The sequence below is a fragment of the Balaenoptera ricei genome, chromosome 16 (assembly GCF_028023285.1).
Source record: "Balaenoptera ricei isolate mBalRic1 chromosome 16, mBalRic1.hap2, whole genome shotgun sequence".
Classification (NCBI taxonomy): Eukaryota; Metazoa; Chordata; class Mammalia; order Artiodactyla; family Balaenopteridae; genus Balaenoptera; species Balaenoptera ricei.
In genome coordinates, this window is record NC_082654.1 from 42,283,837 (window position 1) to 42,304,154 (window position 20,318).

The 20,318-nt window shown below is 33.5% G+C and overlaps 1 protein-coding gene and 1 long non-coding RNA gene across 5 annotated transcripts in view; one reads left to right on the forward strand and one right to left on the reverse strand.

The window, feature by feature from the left end:
- Positions 1-20,318, forward strand: part of LOC132350211 (uncharacterized) — a 403,110-nt gene that overhangs the window by 326,087 nt on the left and 56,705 nt on the right. The gene's annotated exons all lie outside the window — the stretch shown is intronic.
- Positions 1-20,318, reverse strand: part of PCDH15 (protocadherin related 15) — a 748,372-nt gene that overhangs the window by 59,950 nt on the left and 668,104 nt on the right. For all 4 annotated transcript variants that reach the window (XM_059899155.1, XM_059899157.1, XM_059899156.1 and 1 more), the window contains one exon: positions 3,408-3,623. In XM_059899155.1, the coding sequence (XP_059755138.1) occupies positions 3,408-3,623 (216 nt within the window). The remainder of the gene's footprint in view (positions 1-3,407; positions 3,624-20,318) is intronic.

Consider the following 20,318-nt stretch of genomic DNA (forward strand, 5'->3'; position numbering starts at 1 on the left):
TTTTAAATAATTTTTGAAAAATAGTACAGTTATGGGAATAATCAAATAAAGAGGGGCTATTGTTACTGATAATGTATAAAAGAAGTAGGAGAGTTGCTGAAACAGTGTCCTAGCGCTGGTGAGCAGAATTGGATCTGTTGCACATGTGGAGGTAATGGCTCCAGATAATAGCATAGAGAATTGGGCTTCCCTGGTGGTGCAGTGGTTAAGAATCCGCCTGTCAATGCAGGGGACAAGGGTTTGAGCCCTGGTCTGGGAAGATCCCACATGCCACGGAGCAACTAAGCCTGTGCGCCACAACTACTGAGCCTGTGTTCTAGAGCTTGCGAGACACAACTACTGAGCCTGTGTGCCACAACTACTGAAACCTGCGTGCCTAGAGCCCATGTTCTGCAACAAAAGAAGCCACCAAAATGAGAACTCTGCGCACCGCAATGAAGAGTAGCCCCCGCTCACCACAACTAGAGAATGCCTGTCCACAGCAACGAAGACCCAATGCAGCCAAAAAAAAAAAAAAAAAAAGGCATAGAGAATTCATCTAAACAAACAGGAAATAAGGCATAGAATGTTGGTGAAAATACTGGTAAGTAGGCGGATTTAGTTGCAGGAGTTGTAGAAGTATCTTTCTAAATGCTTTAACTTTATCCTTCAGTGAAATAGGATGCCAGTTAATTAGGCAATGGTGAGGATGAGGAAGCGTTGGAGGATTGTGAGAGAGAAGCTCTTCTAGGAGAGAAGGAACATGAATGGACCAGGAAATACAATGTGGTTACTGGACAACGTAAGAGTTCACTTGGGGGCTTTCATCATCAATTTAAAGTAAGACTAACTATATAATTGTACATGTTTTTGCAGGCATCCAGCATGGATATAGGTCTGGAGAAAGGAGAAAGTTGGAATTAACTAGAGTTATGTTTTTTCCAAGTGAGTGTGATGTAGGGAAAGAGGGCAAGGAAGTTGCATTTTTATGTGATTGAGTGCTTATAATAATTAATAATGCACTATAAATCTGGCAAGCAGGAAAGAGAAAACATGAGGGGTAGAGGGAAAATGAAAACATAGTAGGCTAAACAGAAAATAGACTGAAGGTCTTGGTGGAGATAGAAGAGTGCTGGAGTTAGCTGAACACATCTAGTATGATGGTCAAAGAATGGGAGGTTTGGAATGGAGGTTACAGAGGGGGTGCCGTAAGTGGTAATGGCAAAAATAACTCAGGTTTTAAGTGGTTGCAGTAGGATGGAGAGTAAAGCCATTGGAGGAAGGGCATTCAAGTGATTGTGAGTTCAGGATATTTGAAGAATCATCTCTGCATATAATGAAATTGTTCAAACTTAGGACAGGAGGCTTGTTGGAGAAAGTAACAGTAACTCAGGAGGGGAACTCATTGAGATATGTTGGGGATTGACCCAAGGCTTGGGAGATCCCAGCAATAAAGTGAGGCAGCGAGTGACAGTCAGATGATGAAAATCAAGGCTGATTCCTAGGAAGGAGGGTCTAGAAGCAGTGATGTTGTACATTGAGGATCTTATTCTGCCAGTGGATAGTACAAAGTCTGTGACAAACAAAAACAGAAAATAATACAAACAAAAGCTACTGCTTGAGAAGGCAGCAGTAGAAGTAGTAGCCTCAGGGGAGAACCAGATTTGCATTAAGTAAGAAAGTTTTATCTAAATTAAAAATCATATCTTCACTCACCTTTACCAAAAATTTTTCAATGATTTCCCGTTATTTTAAGAAAAAGTTCTAATATTTTTAATATGGGCTACATCTTTTATTGATATATGGACCACCTACTTCCATCTCCAGCCCTGTCTCTCATTCACTTTCTCTCCCTCACTCTCCTAAGCTGAGTAAATATCTATCAGTCATTCAGAACTGTCATGATTTCTCTTCCTTCTTGGTTCTGGCACGTGTTGTTCCCTCTGCTTAAATCTTATTTCTCTATGTCTCCCTTCTCTTGATTGAAAGGATTTCTGATTTTATAATAAATATCATTTTGCTAGGAAGGGTTCCTCATATACATATTGTGGTTAATAAATATATCACATTATGTTTACTTTAAAGTTTATCTTTCTAAATATATCTTAGATAATTTTAAAGATATACTTTTAAATTCCCTCACAATAGTTTAGAATCCAAATGAGAAATCTATAAACTTCACATTGCTTATGTACATATTACATATATAACCTATAGTTATGTTTTGTTTATGTTATTGTAATATTTAAATTATATAATATTTTAATTATATAGTGTAATATACTTATTATGTAGCCTTAAAGACCACAATGTGCGTATCTTAAATAACAGGAAGAGAAATGACAAAACTATTTTATATAAGGTTTACAGATCTTATTTTTATCAAAAAATCTATGCCAACCTTAATATCTTCTATGTCAAAAGCTTTTTGGCTTACATTGGCCTTTGTTTATTCTATTGCAGCTTTACTGTTATAAATGAGAATGTTCTGGTCTTCATATCCACAATTATGGTGATTGGTCTTCACCATTATCTAAGAAAAATATTTGACTGAGTCTGCATCTATTTGATGGCTAATATTGTCCTGATAACTAGATAAGGAGAACAGTGAAAACTGAAGATTTAGTAAGGTATAAACAGCAAAAGAAAAATTATACTTGATTTTGTCTTTATGTGACAAGTATTTCCAATAGTAATGATACTTATAACTTTTACTAGTTTCATCAGAAAAAAGTCTAAATAATCCACACTTCCAAAGTTGGTAGCAATTCCATAGGATAAATGCTTTGGTGTTGAATATTTTGAATAAATGCCAATATCAGACTGCCCTTGGTAATGACCCACCACTGACCTTGTGTACAGCCTAAGAAAAAGCCAGAGTAGAAAAAGTGATATTATTGACTGAAGCCAAATATAACCCCGTCAAGGATCACCAATGTCATCAGTGGGGATTTTGGTAAAACAAGGAAGTCACCTCTGCTGGAACATGAATTTGCTCTAATACATTTCCTTTTGTTTTCTTAATTACAAAAGGCCTAAACGTAATTTAAACAGTAATAAAAATTTCATACATTTTAATTTCTACAGCACAACTCTGTGAAGCATTTTAAAATTTTAAGTAGCTCCAGCCAACTTTATATTAAAAATGAGATCTGTAGACCAAACAGAAGACCAGTGCTTAAGACATTGCTGTCATAGTCATGTTTAAAAACGATATGGTACACTTCCGAAATGTCAGAAAAAATAAACCCCCATAAAGTTGTATTTTTTAATATTCTAAACTATACATATTAACAACCTGGATGAAAATTAATCACATTCTTGTTTTGGAAAACCTATTTCAAACATTTAAAAGTTCTAGGAGTTAAAACACTGACCCCTGGTTAGTACTTGCATGTGCCCACTTATCTGAAGTTTTATCTACTCACAAGAACATCTGCTTTGCCACTTAGGCCCTTCCCATAGTCGTCAGTTGCAATGACTTGAAACTTGAAGTAAGACCTCCTCATATTATGGAAGAGCATAGCCGTTTTGATAAGCCCTGTGTATGTTTCCACCACGAATCCTTCTTTTCCCTCTTTAATTGGTGGTATTATGAGTCTGTATGCCATGGCACTATAATTGCCGGTATCTTTATCAGTAGCCTAGGAGGGAAAAAACACAGGTTATAAATAAGCAGGAAAAAAATAACCTATATTAAAGGGCTTATTTATGTTTGTAAGACTGTTTGTATTTCTTGTGTAATAATAACACAATAAAGCCCTCCTAAGGTTATATTTTTCTAGATACTGTTCTATAGATTTATAGACTTTGTGTACACAGGGTTGAATGGCTATTATGAGAAGGATAATGACTATTAAACTGTGAATACAAGGGACAGAGACACTAACTCAGTCCAGATGATGAACCAAGTGTTTTGATTGGTATGTTTGATGGGTTCAACTCTGGGCTGAGATCCAAAATGGTTTAAGGATGAAACTGTTTGTTCACCTAAACGTTGTCTTGTGTAATAGGCATAGCATGTGACTGTGCTTTTGATCTAACCTACTTCCTAAAGGGGAAAAAATAATGTATTAAAATATCTCAAATGACAACAGGACAGTGTTCAGATCTTTTAAACAATAAATCTAGATATACATAAAGAGATCCTAATTAGTTAGTGCCAAATCAAAATTAGAGAGGGTTAGAATATCAGTCCAGCTTCCTTTTTCATCAGCTTGTATCCTGATTAACCAGGATAATTTAATTTTTTTCCTGGTTGTAGGTACTTATGTTCTACATGTTGAGGTTTCTTCACATTTAGAATTTTGAAAGAAATAGTTGCTTAGAATACTTTTTTAAAAATAAAGCTGTGAGCGTAATAATATTAGCCTGTCTCTATGGTTTCTACTTCAGGGGAATTTTTCAGAATGCCAATTTGAGTATCATGTCACAGTGAAATATTTGAAAGTGGAATGGTGGATAAGATAGTTTTAGTGAATTTATACAAGGCTATGTAACTTTATTAATGATACTAGATAGGTAACATTTATATTTTAATTATTATAATTATTTTTATTATCTGGTTATTCTTATTTTATTAAATATTATTGTTAAATATCAGATATCAAGCATTTATGATTTACCATTACAATGTTAATAATTCTACAAAAATAATTTTGTTTAACAAAATTAAAACTCTCTGAGGAATATATTATTCTAGTTACATAAATCAGTGCTGTCCAATAGAACTTTCTGCAATGATGGAAATGCTCTACATGTCCTCTGTCCAATGCAGTAGTCACTAGCCACATATGACCACTGAACACTTGAAATGAGGCTAATGTGACCAAGGAAGTGAAATGTGAATTTTTTATTAAATGTAAATAGCCAAAGACTACAAAGTAAGTGGTAAAGTTGGGCTACAAATAATGACAATAATAGTAAATAATAACAAATGTGTGTTGAGATTCAGCATAAGTTTGAATCCCTAGCTTTAAATTCTATATACGTGCTTAACCATTTAAAACATTTCAGGATAAATTTATCTGTTAGACAAGGTAACTTAAAATAAAAAAATCCAAATATTTTGCTTCAGGATAAAATATTTCTTGAAATTCATAAGTTAAAATTCTCAGCTTTAGAATAGGACAAGCTCGAGCTACCAGCTCATCTCTTTAAATGCTCCATATGTTTTACATAACGGCGGAGCTTAGTTTTTGCATTAGAGGAATAGTAATTAGATTCCAACATAGGTCACATTATCACTAAAGAGAAAAAAAAAGAAAGAAAAATAGCTATCAAAGTGTTTATTTTTAAGCTTTAAACCCAGGTTTTTATTCATTTAACAAAGTATAAAGTAAGAAATAAAAAGCGCATTCCCAACTAAAATTAAAATCAGAGTTTGAATTAAGTAATCAAAGACATTTCTTTCATATACTGTGAGCAAATTTAAGACATGCTGAATCAAAGATTTGGTTGAATATTATCCTTTCACTTATGATTAACATAGGTATTTCCCCTGAAATAAACATTTTACCATTAATGCAAACTTTATTGAGGTATAAGAAACTGGCCCAAAAAATGTACAAATCATAAATACACAGCTCAATAAAAATTTGCAAAATATACACATCCAATGGACCAGCACCTGCATCAAGAAATCAAACATTACCACCATCCCAGAATGTCCATCCTGTCCTTCCAGCCATACCCAGTTCGCCAGAGAAACCACTATCCTGATTTCTAACACCATTGATTAGTTATGCTTATTTTTAAACTTTATATTGATGGAATCATAATACATGGTCTGTTTCCTGTCTGACTTCTACTCAATTTTGTGTTGTAAGATTCTAAACCTGAATATTTTAAAATAAACCCTGTAACACAACATAATCACATTTAGAAAAGAAAAGGCAGTTACAGTAAAATCATCATGATTGCTTGGTATATTAAGCTTCTTTGCACAGTTCTTACTGATTAACTTCCAATTTCAATAAACACGTAATCTCACTTTGCTCTATTCCTAATTTATTAAATTATTATAACCACAAAGTACCATATTTTACCTTAACAGATTAAGGTGTTTTTAAACATACTTTTCCTGAAACAAATAATCATTTAATACAAAAGTTTGGGTAACTCAGAAATATCTTTTTTAAATGATTTTCCCTAGTACATTAGGAGCAAATTGTCAAAAATGAGATACAGGGTTTAAAAAAATCATGTTTACTGGACCTTTTTTTTTTTAATTGAATGAAAGATTTCTTAAATTCTATAGTGCTTTACAATTTTCAAAAGTTTCACACAGATGATTTTTTATAATCCCATTATAACTGCTTTTTTTTTTTCTCCTACCCCTATATTGCCCCTCTCCCCTTCCCTCTTTCCACTGGTAACCACTGGATTGTCCTCTATATCTGTGAGTCTGCTTCTTTTGTGTGTGTTTTTTTTTTCAAATATATAAAACTTTACTGTCATACGTATGTTGTTAGTAATGACTCCACTTTAAATTTTTAATCTTTGAGTAGGTTTGATCCTCTTTGGAATCTGAAAAGATCTTATTTCAGAAAACACTCATGAGGATAGTCGCCAGGACCATTAGCATTCTTTCAAATCTACCCCCTCTCTCCCAAGTATAGTTGAAACTAGCAAGTTAAAACATGAATGATAAAAATTCCAGTTGGTACTCTACTTATGATCAATTTAAAGGATTATTAAGTTTAACTTTGTCTATTCGATTTCAATAAACACATGATTTAAAACAAAAACCTATAGGCAGTTGACCCTTGCACAACTGGGTTTGAACTGCGGAGGGTCCACTTAAAGTCAGTGACTGAGGCTGGGTCAGTCTCAGGTCAGCAACCTGTCAAGCGCTCTTTAAACCACATCTTTAAACCACAAAGTCCATTTACATTATTTGTGTAATGTTATGTTATAGCTGCTGTGGCGCGCTAACTTTTATTGAGCTATTATGATTTTCCAGGTGCTATGTTAATACTTTTCATACATAATCTCATGCCATCCTTTCTTTTGAGAAAGTTTTATTGTTATTATTTTATAGGTGAAGAGATGGAGGCACAGAGAGATTAGTAACTTGCTCATAATCACAAAGATAGTTGATAGCAAAGTTGGGTAAGTCTCATTCTAAAACCTATACTATAACCACTACATTCAATATGTCAGAATAAGTACCAGGACTAAAATCCCAGTGAAAACAACATTAAATGCTAGATAAATGATCTTCAGAATTTTTCCTAGACATATCAAGGAGATAGAAAGACAATAATAAATATGCAGGTCAACAACTAAGAGAAAGCAAGAATACAAACAGCTTAGTACTGATGGTAGTTTCACCTAGAGGGTTTCTTCTGATCTAGGTGAACTTAAAATTTAATTTATGAGGTCTTGAGTGACTCAGAGAATAGGAGGCAAGACCGAAGGCCCACTCATAGAAGTGAGTCTAATAAGACTCGACTCTCAAGAATGCTAAATTCTCACTTTAAGGGTGAATGAGAAAGTCATCTCTCCTTTCCAGCCACCACTGCCACTACTACCCAAAACTAAAAAGAAAACTGCCTGGTTTAAACCTTGATGTTGAATGCAGTGCAGAAAAAACAAACAAAGAAACAACCAAACAACAACAACAAAAAACAAAAAAACCCCAAAACTTCCTTGAGACTCAATCCATAACCAACACAAGCCTTCATCAGAGTTTGCAGCCTTTATTCACACACTACCAATTTCCTCAACTCAAGGATAAACCATAATATTCTCAATTTGTCAATTCAGTGGTCCTGAGCTCTACCTGAATGAACAGAAAACCCACAACGGGGAATTTGAGAAACTGGTCTTTGACTGACAATGGCCTAGCCTCCTCACAGAAGCAAGCACTTTTTCAAAAAAGCTACCTCCAACATATGCCTCAAATAATTCTAACAAATAAGTTGCAAGAAAGATGAAAACTTAGAGTCAAATAATTCTCAAAATGAACAAGAAACAAAATACCATGAGAAAAGAGTCTATTGTGATAAAAAATCAAAGTTGTACCCACAAAGGCTTTAGATATTTGAATTAGCGGACAGAGAGCATAAAGTAAATGAACAATATATTTCACTAAATAATAGTGATCTTTAAAATATAAATAAAATGAGAATAGTTGAACTTAAGTAAAATGTATTTTCTAGAAATGAAAAAAATAATTGAAATAAAAAGCTCACAAATGAAGTTGTTAGAAGGTTAGGCATAGGGCACAAGAGTATTAGTGAACTAAATGACAGAGCAAAAGTTAGGCCTGATGCATTCTGGGGGGCTAAGTACCAGTTTGGAAGGAAAAGCTTTGCCTAAAATGTCATTAGTGAACTCAAGCATGAATAGAGCAAAAGAGCCAAGAGGTGTATTTTCTTAAATAAATAAACTATGTGTATATAACCTGCATTGTTTCTTTAAAAATTGGAAAACATTCATAGAGATATTCTATGAAAGGGAAAAAAATAAAAATTATAAATCTATTCCATCATTTTTCAGATAGTAATAAGGGGACATCTAACAAGTTTGGCTAAACGAATGTCTAAAAATTAAAACTGATCTATCATGAAAACTCTAAATGAATCAAATTTACTAAAGAATCAATGTCACTTTATTTATAACATCTGCTTCTTTATAATCAAAACTTTATACTGGGTTCCTGACACAGCCATTATTATGTAGAAGAGGTGACTGGAAGATCTGACTCACTGACTTCTATGAGTTTCTCTTAGTGAGCAAAATCAGGAAAGTTATGTCTAGAGTTGTTTTTAAAAAATGAAAGTCAGAAATGAATATTATAATTATACTTGCTGTAATTATATTTTTAAATGAAGGCTAAGACACAGGAAACCACTTACACATTTCTAAGACCTCATCTGGAAATTTTAATGCACACAGGTGCCCAACATTAAGAGAAAATCACCAAATAATTGCTTCTATCATACAGGGGAGTAGGTGAGCCCATTAATTTTCTCACAGCCTAAATAACTGTTCCCCTCTGTTGCCTAAATGAATACCATGGATGCAGAAATATTAGTGGAATAATTAGTGATATCCAAAGAACTTCCAAAGCCCATTAAAGTCCAATAATGCTAACTTTAACTTTTGCTTCTCAATTAGACCCCATTTTAACAGTTAACAGCACTGAAGGCTCACTCTCCCTGAAATAGCGTGTAAATATTTTAGAATGTCGGGGTAAAAGTTCTCAAATCTCACATTACCACGACTAATGTCAGTATGTCAAGCTGTGTTTGTAAGGGGCAAAATGGCTCTTGCGTTTTTAGGAACTACAAAGAAACCTTCATTTTAAAGCCCTTAAAGGCAATATGTCCAACATATAATAAAATATAAATAAGGAAAGTGTCATGTAGATTGATCTAGTTAGAAGGTTATTTAAGACTTCTATAAAAACAAAAACAGAAAAAGAGGAAAGAAACATTTTAAATAAGAAATCTTAGTATTTAATTTTTATAAGAACATCAAAAAAAAAGGACCACAGTCCAATAAAAATAATCCCTAATTTCAGTATGCCCATTAATCATTTACTTAACTATAGTTAAGTAAAAGTCTAATGTAATTCAGAGATATTCTAATGAGTAAAACACAACTTGATGTAGAAACAACAATTTAATAATGGTTTGTAAGATCATGCAACACAGAATTACAGAATTGTCAGGGGTTTTATTATTATTTTATCCTAGTTAGAATTTGCCAAAGTTTACTCTTAAGTTAAAGAGTGGTGGCAAATATCACACAATAGTATCTATTTGAAAAATTAAAGAGAGAAACTGACCTGAAGATAAGCAAAATATTCCTTTTATAATTTTTTTAAAGTTATACATTGAAACATTCTGTATTACAGAAGGCATGAGTTCAAAATAAGCAAGTCCTGCATTTATGTAATAAATGAAACATTTTTTTTAGTTTTATTTCCATTTCCTTGTAAAATGTATTCAAAAATAAATATTATCTCAAAAAATAATTTATTCTTTTCATCATTGCTAATATAATGTGATCATATATTCTTCAATGATGCTTTGAAATGAACTCTGAAATCATTTGTTCTAACTTCTCATTCATGTGGAAAAGAAAGAAATTGCACTCTATTCAATAGACATAGTATGAAAAGAAAATACAGGCACAATTTCAGTCCTCTCTTTGAGAGAGGAAACTAGTTTTTAAAGTTGATTTTGGATCATAAAATATTATAGATTTTTACCGAAAACTTACTTATATTAAAATGTTTAAGAAATTTGTACTTTTGCAGAAATTCTGTAGTTACAAATCCTAAATCTTTTCGTATTCAAAAGAAATTAAATGACGTATTCATTATCTCTAACTTTCTGGTTCTTCCTTAGTTACATTACATTTGATCAATCCAAACCAATTTTAGTTTCTTCTCATCTCCCACCCTCCTAGTCCTTCTTCTGGGCTACCATAGTTGATCTTCCTTCTGTCTTCTCTTTGCCTGGTAAAGGCATCAGTACCTATGGATTGAACTGAGCTAAAAGTCTCAGTAGACACTTCAACTGCCTTATCTCACCCCTTGCCTTTCTACTCTCAGTCCATCAGCAAGCCCTCTGAGTTCTACTCTGAAATACTTCTCACTTCAGTGACTATTCATCAAGCTGATGCTGCCCCAAATCAGGCTCTCCTATCACATTTTTAAATTCAGCAATAGCTTAAAAATGACTGATAACTCACACCTCCCAGAAGATGAACTTTAAGACAAGTCCGTGAAATATTCGCAATCTGATCCTAGTTTAACATTTCAATTTCTTGCCCTACATTTACTCTATTTATATTTCTCCAAAACCAATCACATTACCTACTTTTTTTTCCCTGAACAATCTATGTTCTTTCATGATTCCAGGCCTTTGCACACATGGCTTCTTCTCTCTTAAAATGTCTCTTGTCTGCTAGGCCACATGATACTCACTCCTGGACTATACTATGGCATGCATGTGTGCACACACACATTGAGTATATGTAATGTTGAATAAGGCACTAAAACCTCAGCTTAAATTACTGCTTTTCTGAAGGCTGGCCTGACTCCCTTAGGGAGTGCTGCTTCCACCTACATGTTTCCAGTAGTATATTTTATGTTATTTTTAGTATAGCATTTACCTTTGCATATTACAATATTTAAGTGTCTTTATTACACATAAAGTGTGTTTCTATTCATATCTTTTATTCTAGTATCATGTCCAGCAAGTGGTCAAATAATGTTTGGCTGAAATGTCAGTAGAAGAATACCAGAGATCAATATTTAGAAGTGATGGATGTGAGCTTGAGTCTACCACTTATTAGCTATATGAGCTTGGGCAAATAACTCTCTAGGGCTTAGTTCCTCATTGTAAAATGAGGAAAATAGGACATGCTGAATAGGGTGGCTGTGAATATTCACTGAGGTGTGAAATGGAGTGCCTCGCACAAACAATCAAGATCATGTCAGCTTTATGCCGTTATAACTAGTATTCTCAGTCATTAATCAGCCATTGAGAATTTTGTTTATTTCAAACAAAAGAGTATATTTCCATTTCAGATAGTACATAGCATTAAGAGTAGGATAAAAAATTATGATAATCAAGTAAAATTATTTACAAACAGAAAAAAAAGCTGTAAATTTTGTAAAACCACCCCACAGAACATCAGAGTTAAAGCTTGAAAGACAGTTACTAGATAGCATTTATATGTAATAAAATTGCTAGTTTTTATTTGTGTGTTTGTATGTTTGTTTTGTTTTGGCCAAAGCATAGCACTGGCCAACCTGTCTTTAACCTAATTGCCTTCGGCTAACTTGCTCTAATCTAAATAGTTCTTCAGCCAATGAAGAATTGGCACTGACAATGATTGAAATAATTAAATGTAGGTTGATGTCAGCACTGAAAAAGAGTAATATATAGAAGATTATAATCAGGAAAGATCTGGGAAAACATCAGAGATAATCTGAACGTATAACCAGTGTCCTGCATTGGGCTAAGCACTTTATGAATAGAGTATCATTTAATTTTCTTAACTCTGGGGTGGGTAGAAGGATCTAAAGCCATTCTGTAAATGGTATTCCAAACTGTGGAGAACTCGGTAAATGACCCCAAATCACACAGTTGGTGAGCAGAGCTTTTAATCTTTGACTTTAAGGCCCATGCAGTATTTGCCAACAGACTTATTGTGCCCAGAGAAGTCTTTGGTGGGGTGAAGATTATTCCCAGGCTCCCTGCTTCAGAGAGAGATAGCCCCTGTACTAAGCCGACAGATTTCATTAAAAATTGCACTTTAATATTTCTCATTGTTTTCCTTCTGTGCAGATACTATCAGAGTTCAGTAGGAATTAAATTAAGACAAGTAGCTTCATCTCCACATCTCTCTTTCAGGACAAAGCAGAACACAAACACTGGCAGGAAATAGAGTTGTTTATACCCTTATCCTGGTCGTGCTGCTCCATTAAATGACATGTTGAAAGAGAATTCAATATTTTAATTGCATTTAGTGCTAATCAGACCCTTATAAATGTATGTGAGATTGCACATTTTCACTGTGTTCTTTTCCTTTTCTCATTAGTTATCCCTAATTTTCATGATGATTATTAACATAACGTTAATATGCTCAGGAGGTGCCAGGAAAGATGAACTGTCATGCTGTGATTCATTAAAGCCAGAGAAAGGACTGCTTCATTTTTCAACTTTTTAACAGATAGTTCATTTTATAAACTTGAAAGATAAATTTTTTGCTGTTCAGAATTTTCTATTCATACTTTTTCTTGGAGAAATGGTATTTTTCACCACGTCTATCTACAAGGGGGGAATTTAAGGGATGTCTTTAACATCTTAAATTGCTGGACTTTTCCAGTCTGGGATTACTTTTTTTATATGGCTTTAGTACCTTCTTTCTGAAAAAGCCTATTTAAGAAATTTTACAGATATCTTAATTACATTTCTATTTTAGTTAAAAGAACTTCAAGATTTTTTTCTACTTCTCAGACATATGTTAGTTACTGAAGATAACCTCACCCAATTTTGTGGTTTGCTATGGTGTGGTATGATAAGGACCAAAAAAAAAAAAAAAACACTCAATATGCCCTTTTTAAAAAATATTCTTTTTAAAACTGTTCTCTGGATAAGTTGATACTGGTACTATCTGAAGGCTGAAATTTCTCCTAGCTGTGCTGTTAGGCTTTGTTTCTCAAACCTCACACCTGTATATATAGAGATTTTTTTTTCCTTAAATTTGCTATGGCTTCCTAAAAGGGAAATATCAAGCCATCGACAATTACTGATAAATAAAATATATACAAAAATACTTCATAATGCAGTGTTAAGATAATACTACTCATTTAAAACTTATAAATATGTTTCAAAAATATCAATATGATCATTGCTTATGTAAGAGAACTGACCACCTCATATGTAAGTTGAAAAAGTTATACTGATTAGTTCTCATTGGGATAATATCTTAATATTAACTTTCAGCTTTTATAATTATTCTTTATTCTACCATTAAGGTAAGAAGAAAAATTAGTAGTCCATACTGATGCTACAGGTGAGTTCTAGAAAGATAGGCCCACTATTTGGTTTCAAGGGCAATGATAAAATACCTGAGCATTCAATAGAATTGTGTTTTTAATAACTTATATGCACTGTGCATGCTGAATTAAGAACATTTGGAGTCTAAGATTATGATTATCTGATAGGTAAAAAGAACTACTCAGATAAAATAACTAATAATGACTGTGAATATTTATTGAGAGATTTCTGGGAGCCAGGCACTGTGTTCATGCTTTTTATGCATTTTTAAAATTTATAACATAAGAAATTTGTTAGATAGTACTGCCATCGCTTGTAGACATGATGCTTAGAGAAATTAAGAAATTTGTCCAAGGTTACACAGCCCAGTAGTAGCCCAAAGGATAAAAATCCAGATTTGTGTTCTTCGTTATGTTTTTGGAAAAGATATAGATTTAAATATCAAAACTTCATTTTTATGGCCTTTATGTTTTTTATTCATTTACCTGATATTTCATAGTCTTGGGATTTAGCATATTCATAATATTTGATTAAACTTTAATCAATGTCGACTTAAATGAAAAGTTCCCTAGTTCCCTAAGTCATTCCTGCTGTCATAGAAGGAGCAGAGGCATTCCTGTTCTATTCATTTCCTGCCTACAGAAGTACTTTTTTTTGTACTTTTGGTCTCAGTCGTCCCACTCTCTAACTTTAGCGCTAACCCAGAATTGTAAACCCACAAAAAGCCCCTCCCTCAAAAGTGGTTGTCTCAGTATCACCTGGCCTTGCCCTTGTTACTGAACCCTGCAGTGAGTGTGTTCTGAGCTCACCTACGGGGCTTTCTAGGTCTGGAAGGCACACTATACGTTTCCTGTGATGCTTGTTCTCTGCTGAGTACCTAAATCCTTTCACCTGGTTCTTCTAAAACTTCAATCTGTTCCCTCTCACTTATTCTTCCTACTCAGCTCAAATTCTTGGTCAGTGCTCTATATCATAACACAGCAGCAAGGCTTTTGCCTGTGCTCAGGTGTCTTGCAAGGACTTAGCAATCTGTTTCTAACCTGTGGATACGATTACACAATTTTTAGGTCCAAATCTTATCTCTCTGGCTTACAGTTTTGGATTCTGAAACCAAGAACCAGATAATCCCATGTGCTTGTTCATACCAACTTGCATTCTCTCTATCAATACCATCTTCCAGATTCAACCCACCATGCTTGATTACTGGCATTTCTCAGTCACAGCCACCAATAACATAGTGTCCCATCTTCCCAAAACATGCTTTCTTGCTAAAAATCAAAAGAAAACTATGTGGCATTGTTTCACTAAGAATTAAAAATAGATAATTCCTTAATATTAACTACACAGAGGGCTAATAAGAAAAATATGAACTCCTCTACTTTGGTCAGAATTATTTTACACCTTCCAAGAAAAATAGCTTGAATTACCAGAAAGTTGAATAACCTTCCACCTTTTGTTTTTATGAATTTAGCACTGTTTAAACATTTAAAATTTTTATTTTTATTTTTCAAATTATATCTCTAGACTTATCCAGCATCTAGATCAAGAAATAGCACATTATCAGTCTCCCCCTAAGAATAACAACTATTCTAATTAGATTAGTTTTTCCTGTTTGGGGACTTTATATAAAGGGACTTAAAGAAATTTGTATTTTTTGTCTGAATTCATTTGCTCACATATATTAATGTATGTACTGTTGCTGGACATTGAGGTTGTTTGCAGCTTTTTTTTTTTTTTTTAAATTAATTATTTATTTATTTATGGCTGTGTTGGGTCTTCGTTTCTGTGCGAGGGCTTTCTCCAGTTGCGGCAAGTGGGGGCCACTCTTCATCACGGTGCGCGGGCCTCTCACTATCGTGGCCTCTCTTGTTACGGAGCACAGGCTCCAGATGCGCAGGCTCAGCAATTGTGGCTCACGGGCCTAGTTGCTCCGTGGCATGTGGGATCCTCCCAGACCGGGGCTCGAACCCGTGTCCCCTGCATTGGCAGGCAGATTCTCAACCACTGCGCCACCAGGGAAGCCCTGTTTGCAGCTTTTTGATTTTACAGACAGTTAACGTATTTACAAATAGTGGGGTTTTTGTACATATTTCTTATGAGCATATGTATTCATTTTTGTTGGGTAAAAACTTAGGGGTAGAAATTATGAATTAGGGGATATGCATATGTTCACACTTAGTAGATGATGTCAAACTGTTTTCCAAAATATTGTTCCAATTTATAACCCGTCGGCAATATCTGAGAACTTTAGTTGTTTTGAAATTTGGTTTTGTCTTTTTTATTTTAGCTATCCTGATGAACATGTGGTGATTTCTTATGGTTTCTTTTGTAATTCCCTAGTAGTTAATAAAGTTGAATTCCTCTTTATACATTTTTTTGCCAATTTTTATATCTTTATGCACGGTCTATTCCAGTCTGATTCCTATCTTTTTATCTTGAGCTCTTTGTTTTGTTTTGTTTTCACTCATCAGTTTGTTAGAGTTCTTATATACTCTGAATTGGAGATCTTTGATATTGTCTTGTAGCATATCTTCGGGTCTATTGGCTTCAGGTGGTAATAAAGTCTTTCAAATTACTATGAAACTCATTGACTTTGTCTTTTTATGGATCACTGGGATTGTAAGAGGCCATGACTGCTAGGAAAAAAAAAAAAAAATCCTGGGAACAAATAAAATGAGGCACTATAAAAAGAGATATAAATTTACAAAAATTAGTGTAGCAACCACATAAAGTTTCAGGATCTACTTGATGAGAATTTCTAGAGTTTTACTATTCCTATTCATTAGAAGGCCATTTTGTGATTGCAGACATTTCTGTGTCTGTCTTTGAAAAAAATTTGAAAAGTCTCTTTGTAATTCTCAGATATACAGTGACTTATTAACTAACCGATGTAAATTATATTCTCTTTATGTACATAGTCTTGCTCCAGGCCTGCTGGTTTTCATTAATGTAAGTTCATGAGAATTACTAGGGAGAGTCATCCATTCTTTATGACTTTTTTAGAAATGAATTTTCTTCAAAATACATTTTAGGGAAATCTAGAACTTTACTCTTCTCATTGACAGTACTAATAGGCAATTCAAAAATAAAGTGTATTTAGAGAAGTATGAATAAAACCCTTTTAAAAAGCTCACTTTTATCATTTTTGCTAAGATTGGTGTTATAGGTCTCCTGTGTCAGTTCAGTACAGCACAAAGTTAAATGGAGGTTTAAAAAATTTCAGAAGAATTTTCAGAAAATTTCAGAAGAATTCTGATTGTCAATATTCCTACCAGGTGGTGGAAGATATGGTCCTTGAAACATAATATAGGAATGTATATATAACCATCACCGCTCAACAACATATAAAATCTTCTACAAGCTTGATTCAAAAGATAATATTCCACATCCATACCTTGGATTGTTAGACATTTAATCATCTGAAAGACATGCAAGCATTAAATACATTTCTAATCTCACTAAAGTGTGATCAGACTTTGAAATATATGGGCCACCAATTAATTTAGGGAAGGTTAAATGATTCACCTTGTCCAAATGTTTATTTGGACATTCACCAAATAAACTATTTTTTCTTCATGTACATGCCTGATGGCTTGAAACCCATAAAAAGTTCTCAAACTCTCGGTAATTTCCAGTTATGACAGCTATTTTCCTCTACTTTTAAGGACCCCAAATTTGTCATTCTTCAGACATTTATAGCCTGTAAAAAAATAGTCCCATTCCTATTTTAAGCAATAAAAATTAAGGCAATTCTTAAGTTACATTCAAACCAACAACTGTAAATTGAGTTACTACTATGTAAATGAAATGATTTTAGATCTCTCTTCTGGATAATAAAAAGATAGATTTTTTTCAGAGAAGGGGAAGAGAAAGAGAGTAAAACATATATGTGGAATTATTTTATCTGGAAACTCCATTTGTGGCTACAAAGATAGATGTGGTCTTGCCCATGTATAATACTAGCAACAAAACTATAATTTTCTGCTTGTTCTGACCAAAAGAGGCAAATGTTATGCATCAGAAACTGGTGATGGTGCTATGTTCATATCTCTCAACTTGTACGGGGGAAAATACAGGCTTAGAATGTATAGACTCTTAGACACAGAGTGGTTAGTAACCATCTGTTTGCATATACTCCATGGAATTCAAAACTAGACATGAGGTCTTTTCCAAAAATACATAAGATACAATAATATATAACAAAAATACACCAGTTGTTAGGAAAAAATAATTTTCTTGACCTTTGGTTTCTCCAGAGCGGTTAAATCAATGGAAAACCGTGATAGATTCATAAAGATATCACCAAATCTAAGCTCCTAATTTTGACAAGAAGGGAAATTACCAGAGAAATGATAGGTCCTGTCACTCTCAGTGCTGTAACCAGGCCCAAGAGAGTTTAATTTAAAGTGTATTTTACTTATCTGAAAGTCAATAATTCATTCAAGTATTACATGGAAAGTCTTGATTAAACATATTAAAAGGCATAACTACATGTAAAAATAAATAAAATTTCTAACACCACTTTAAGATGTTAAGCCCAATGTATCTATAATGTCATTAAGTTTGTGAGAAAGCATGATACTTGCTTAGATGAAATTTGAATTCTAGTAGAGAAAACAAGCACATAGATACATGATAACAATATAATATCTAAATTATATAGATAGAGAGATAGATAGAGAGATAGATAATAATTCAGTTATAGGGTTATAGCCAAGAAGGCAATGAGCCCTCAGGCACCTATGTACATTCACTTTGTTCAAGGTACAAACCATAGAAAGTTAGGTGGCATGCTAACCATGAAGGAAACCAATGGTAAGATCTCCTAAGAAACATCACTCTTGAAACAATAAGTAGTGTTTGTATAAAGCTGGGTTTCCCAGAGTTGGCAAAGGGGAATCAAAATTACTAGTTCATGGGAATTTCAGACTGGTACTTGTTTATATCTTTGTTATATAGAGCAACTAGGGAGAAATTGTCATAAAATAATCCACCAGCTTCAAGTGACATAAACCATAAAAACTGTGAAAAATAAGTGGTGTTTTGGATTTCAGAATTTGACCTTTAAAATGTAGTTCTCAAATATAACAATTCTCTTAGGGTACTTGGCTTTTTTTTTTCCCACACTGTAATCTTCCTAAGGTAAATAACATGCAAACCATCAGAAACGGTTATAGATGTTTACGGGCACCTAGTTCTAAAGTAGTATTTGCATAAGAGAAGACAACTATGGCCCAGAGTGATGAGGTGTAATGTTCCATAGAGAGTTAAGAGCAGATCTGGGACTGAATCCAAGTGATTTGACTCCAGCCCAGCGCTGTTCTACCTGGGAGGTGGCAGAGCATTGTGCCAACCATGGCTGTGGCTTTTTTTCTCTCACCAGCATCATTCTGCTAAAATCTCTCACTGTCATTCCAAGCTTATTTAGGCAATGTAATAAAGAATTAGAGATTGGTCAGAATGCTCCCTTTCCTGATGCTTTTTTGAAATATTACTTTCTTTCAGTCCATAAATTTCTTGAATCTGGCTTATTTATTAACTCAAAGATGTAATGTTCACGGTCTTTTTGACTTTCAGTGGAAATCAAGTCTACATTTTAATTCAATTTTTCTGACACTGAATTTTTCATATCTGCAACTTATAAGGAGGGATTAATCCTTATTGCATTAACTTCTGCAAAATATCTTCATACTTCAGAAAGATTTAAATTATTCTTGATCACATTTAACTTGTCCCTATATTTGTATTAAATTAGGCTATCGGTTGCAGTTAAAAAGACATGCAATAAACTAGACAAATTAGCTAATAAATTGAAAAGTGTTTCTAAAAACAGATCTGACTTGTTACCTTAATAGAGGGGGTCATAATTCACAGAGGTCATCTCAATTTGAGAAGTAGTTAGTTGCCATGTTAATTATCTCCAAGTTTTTCATAGGAACTTAATATGTTATTTTCTGCCAACATTCTACCCCTGCCAAGATACTACTCCTCACTTCCCATAGAAAGCAATGTGATATAGAGATTACAAGAAAAGGCCTTGAACTAAGGTAAACTTAAACTTTTAATTCTGACTTCATTGGTTATTGGCTGAGTAATACTTGGAAAGCTATATAACGTTACTAATCTTCAACTTTTCCAACAATAAAACAAGGAATAACTGCATCTACTTTATAGGTAAGTGTGTTTATTTGTTTGTTTTATTCGTTTGATTCTTTATTTAAACACTTTTGGTAGGCTAAAATAAAGGTTTTCACAGTTCTCAGAAAAGTAATAAAGACAAATAAATGGCAGCTATTGTTATTAACAAATAATATTCACTGACTAGTATTTTCCAACAGCCCAAGAGGAACAAAAAAGTTAATATTCAAAGGTCTAGCTTAATCTTTCTTACCTCACACAGAAATTTTTGAATAATTTGACAAATATTCATGACTTTTCAACCTTGTTTTTATTGGATAAATAGTTGCTGTTTTAAAGTTCTTTCTATATTCTGGAAACTGTTTCTTTGAGTTTTTTTTTTTTTTTAAATATATGTTGTAAATATTTTCTTTCAGCTAATTGCTTGTATTTTAATCTTTTGTATGGTCTTTGTCATTGTAGTCCGTTATTCTGATGTAATGAAATTTATCAGTCATTTTTCATTAGCATATTTTAGTTATCAATGTTCAACAAAAAATGAAAATTACAAGCCAATATCACTGATGAACATAGAGGCAAAAATCCTCAACAAAATACGAGCAAACAGAATCTAACAACACATTAAAAGGATCATACACCATGATCAAGTGGAATTTATCCCAGGGATGCAAG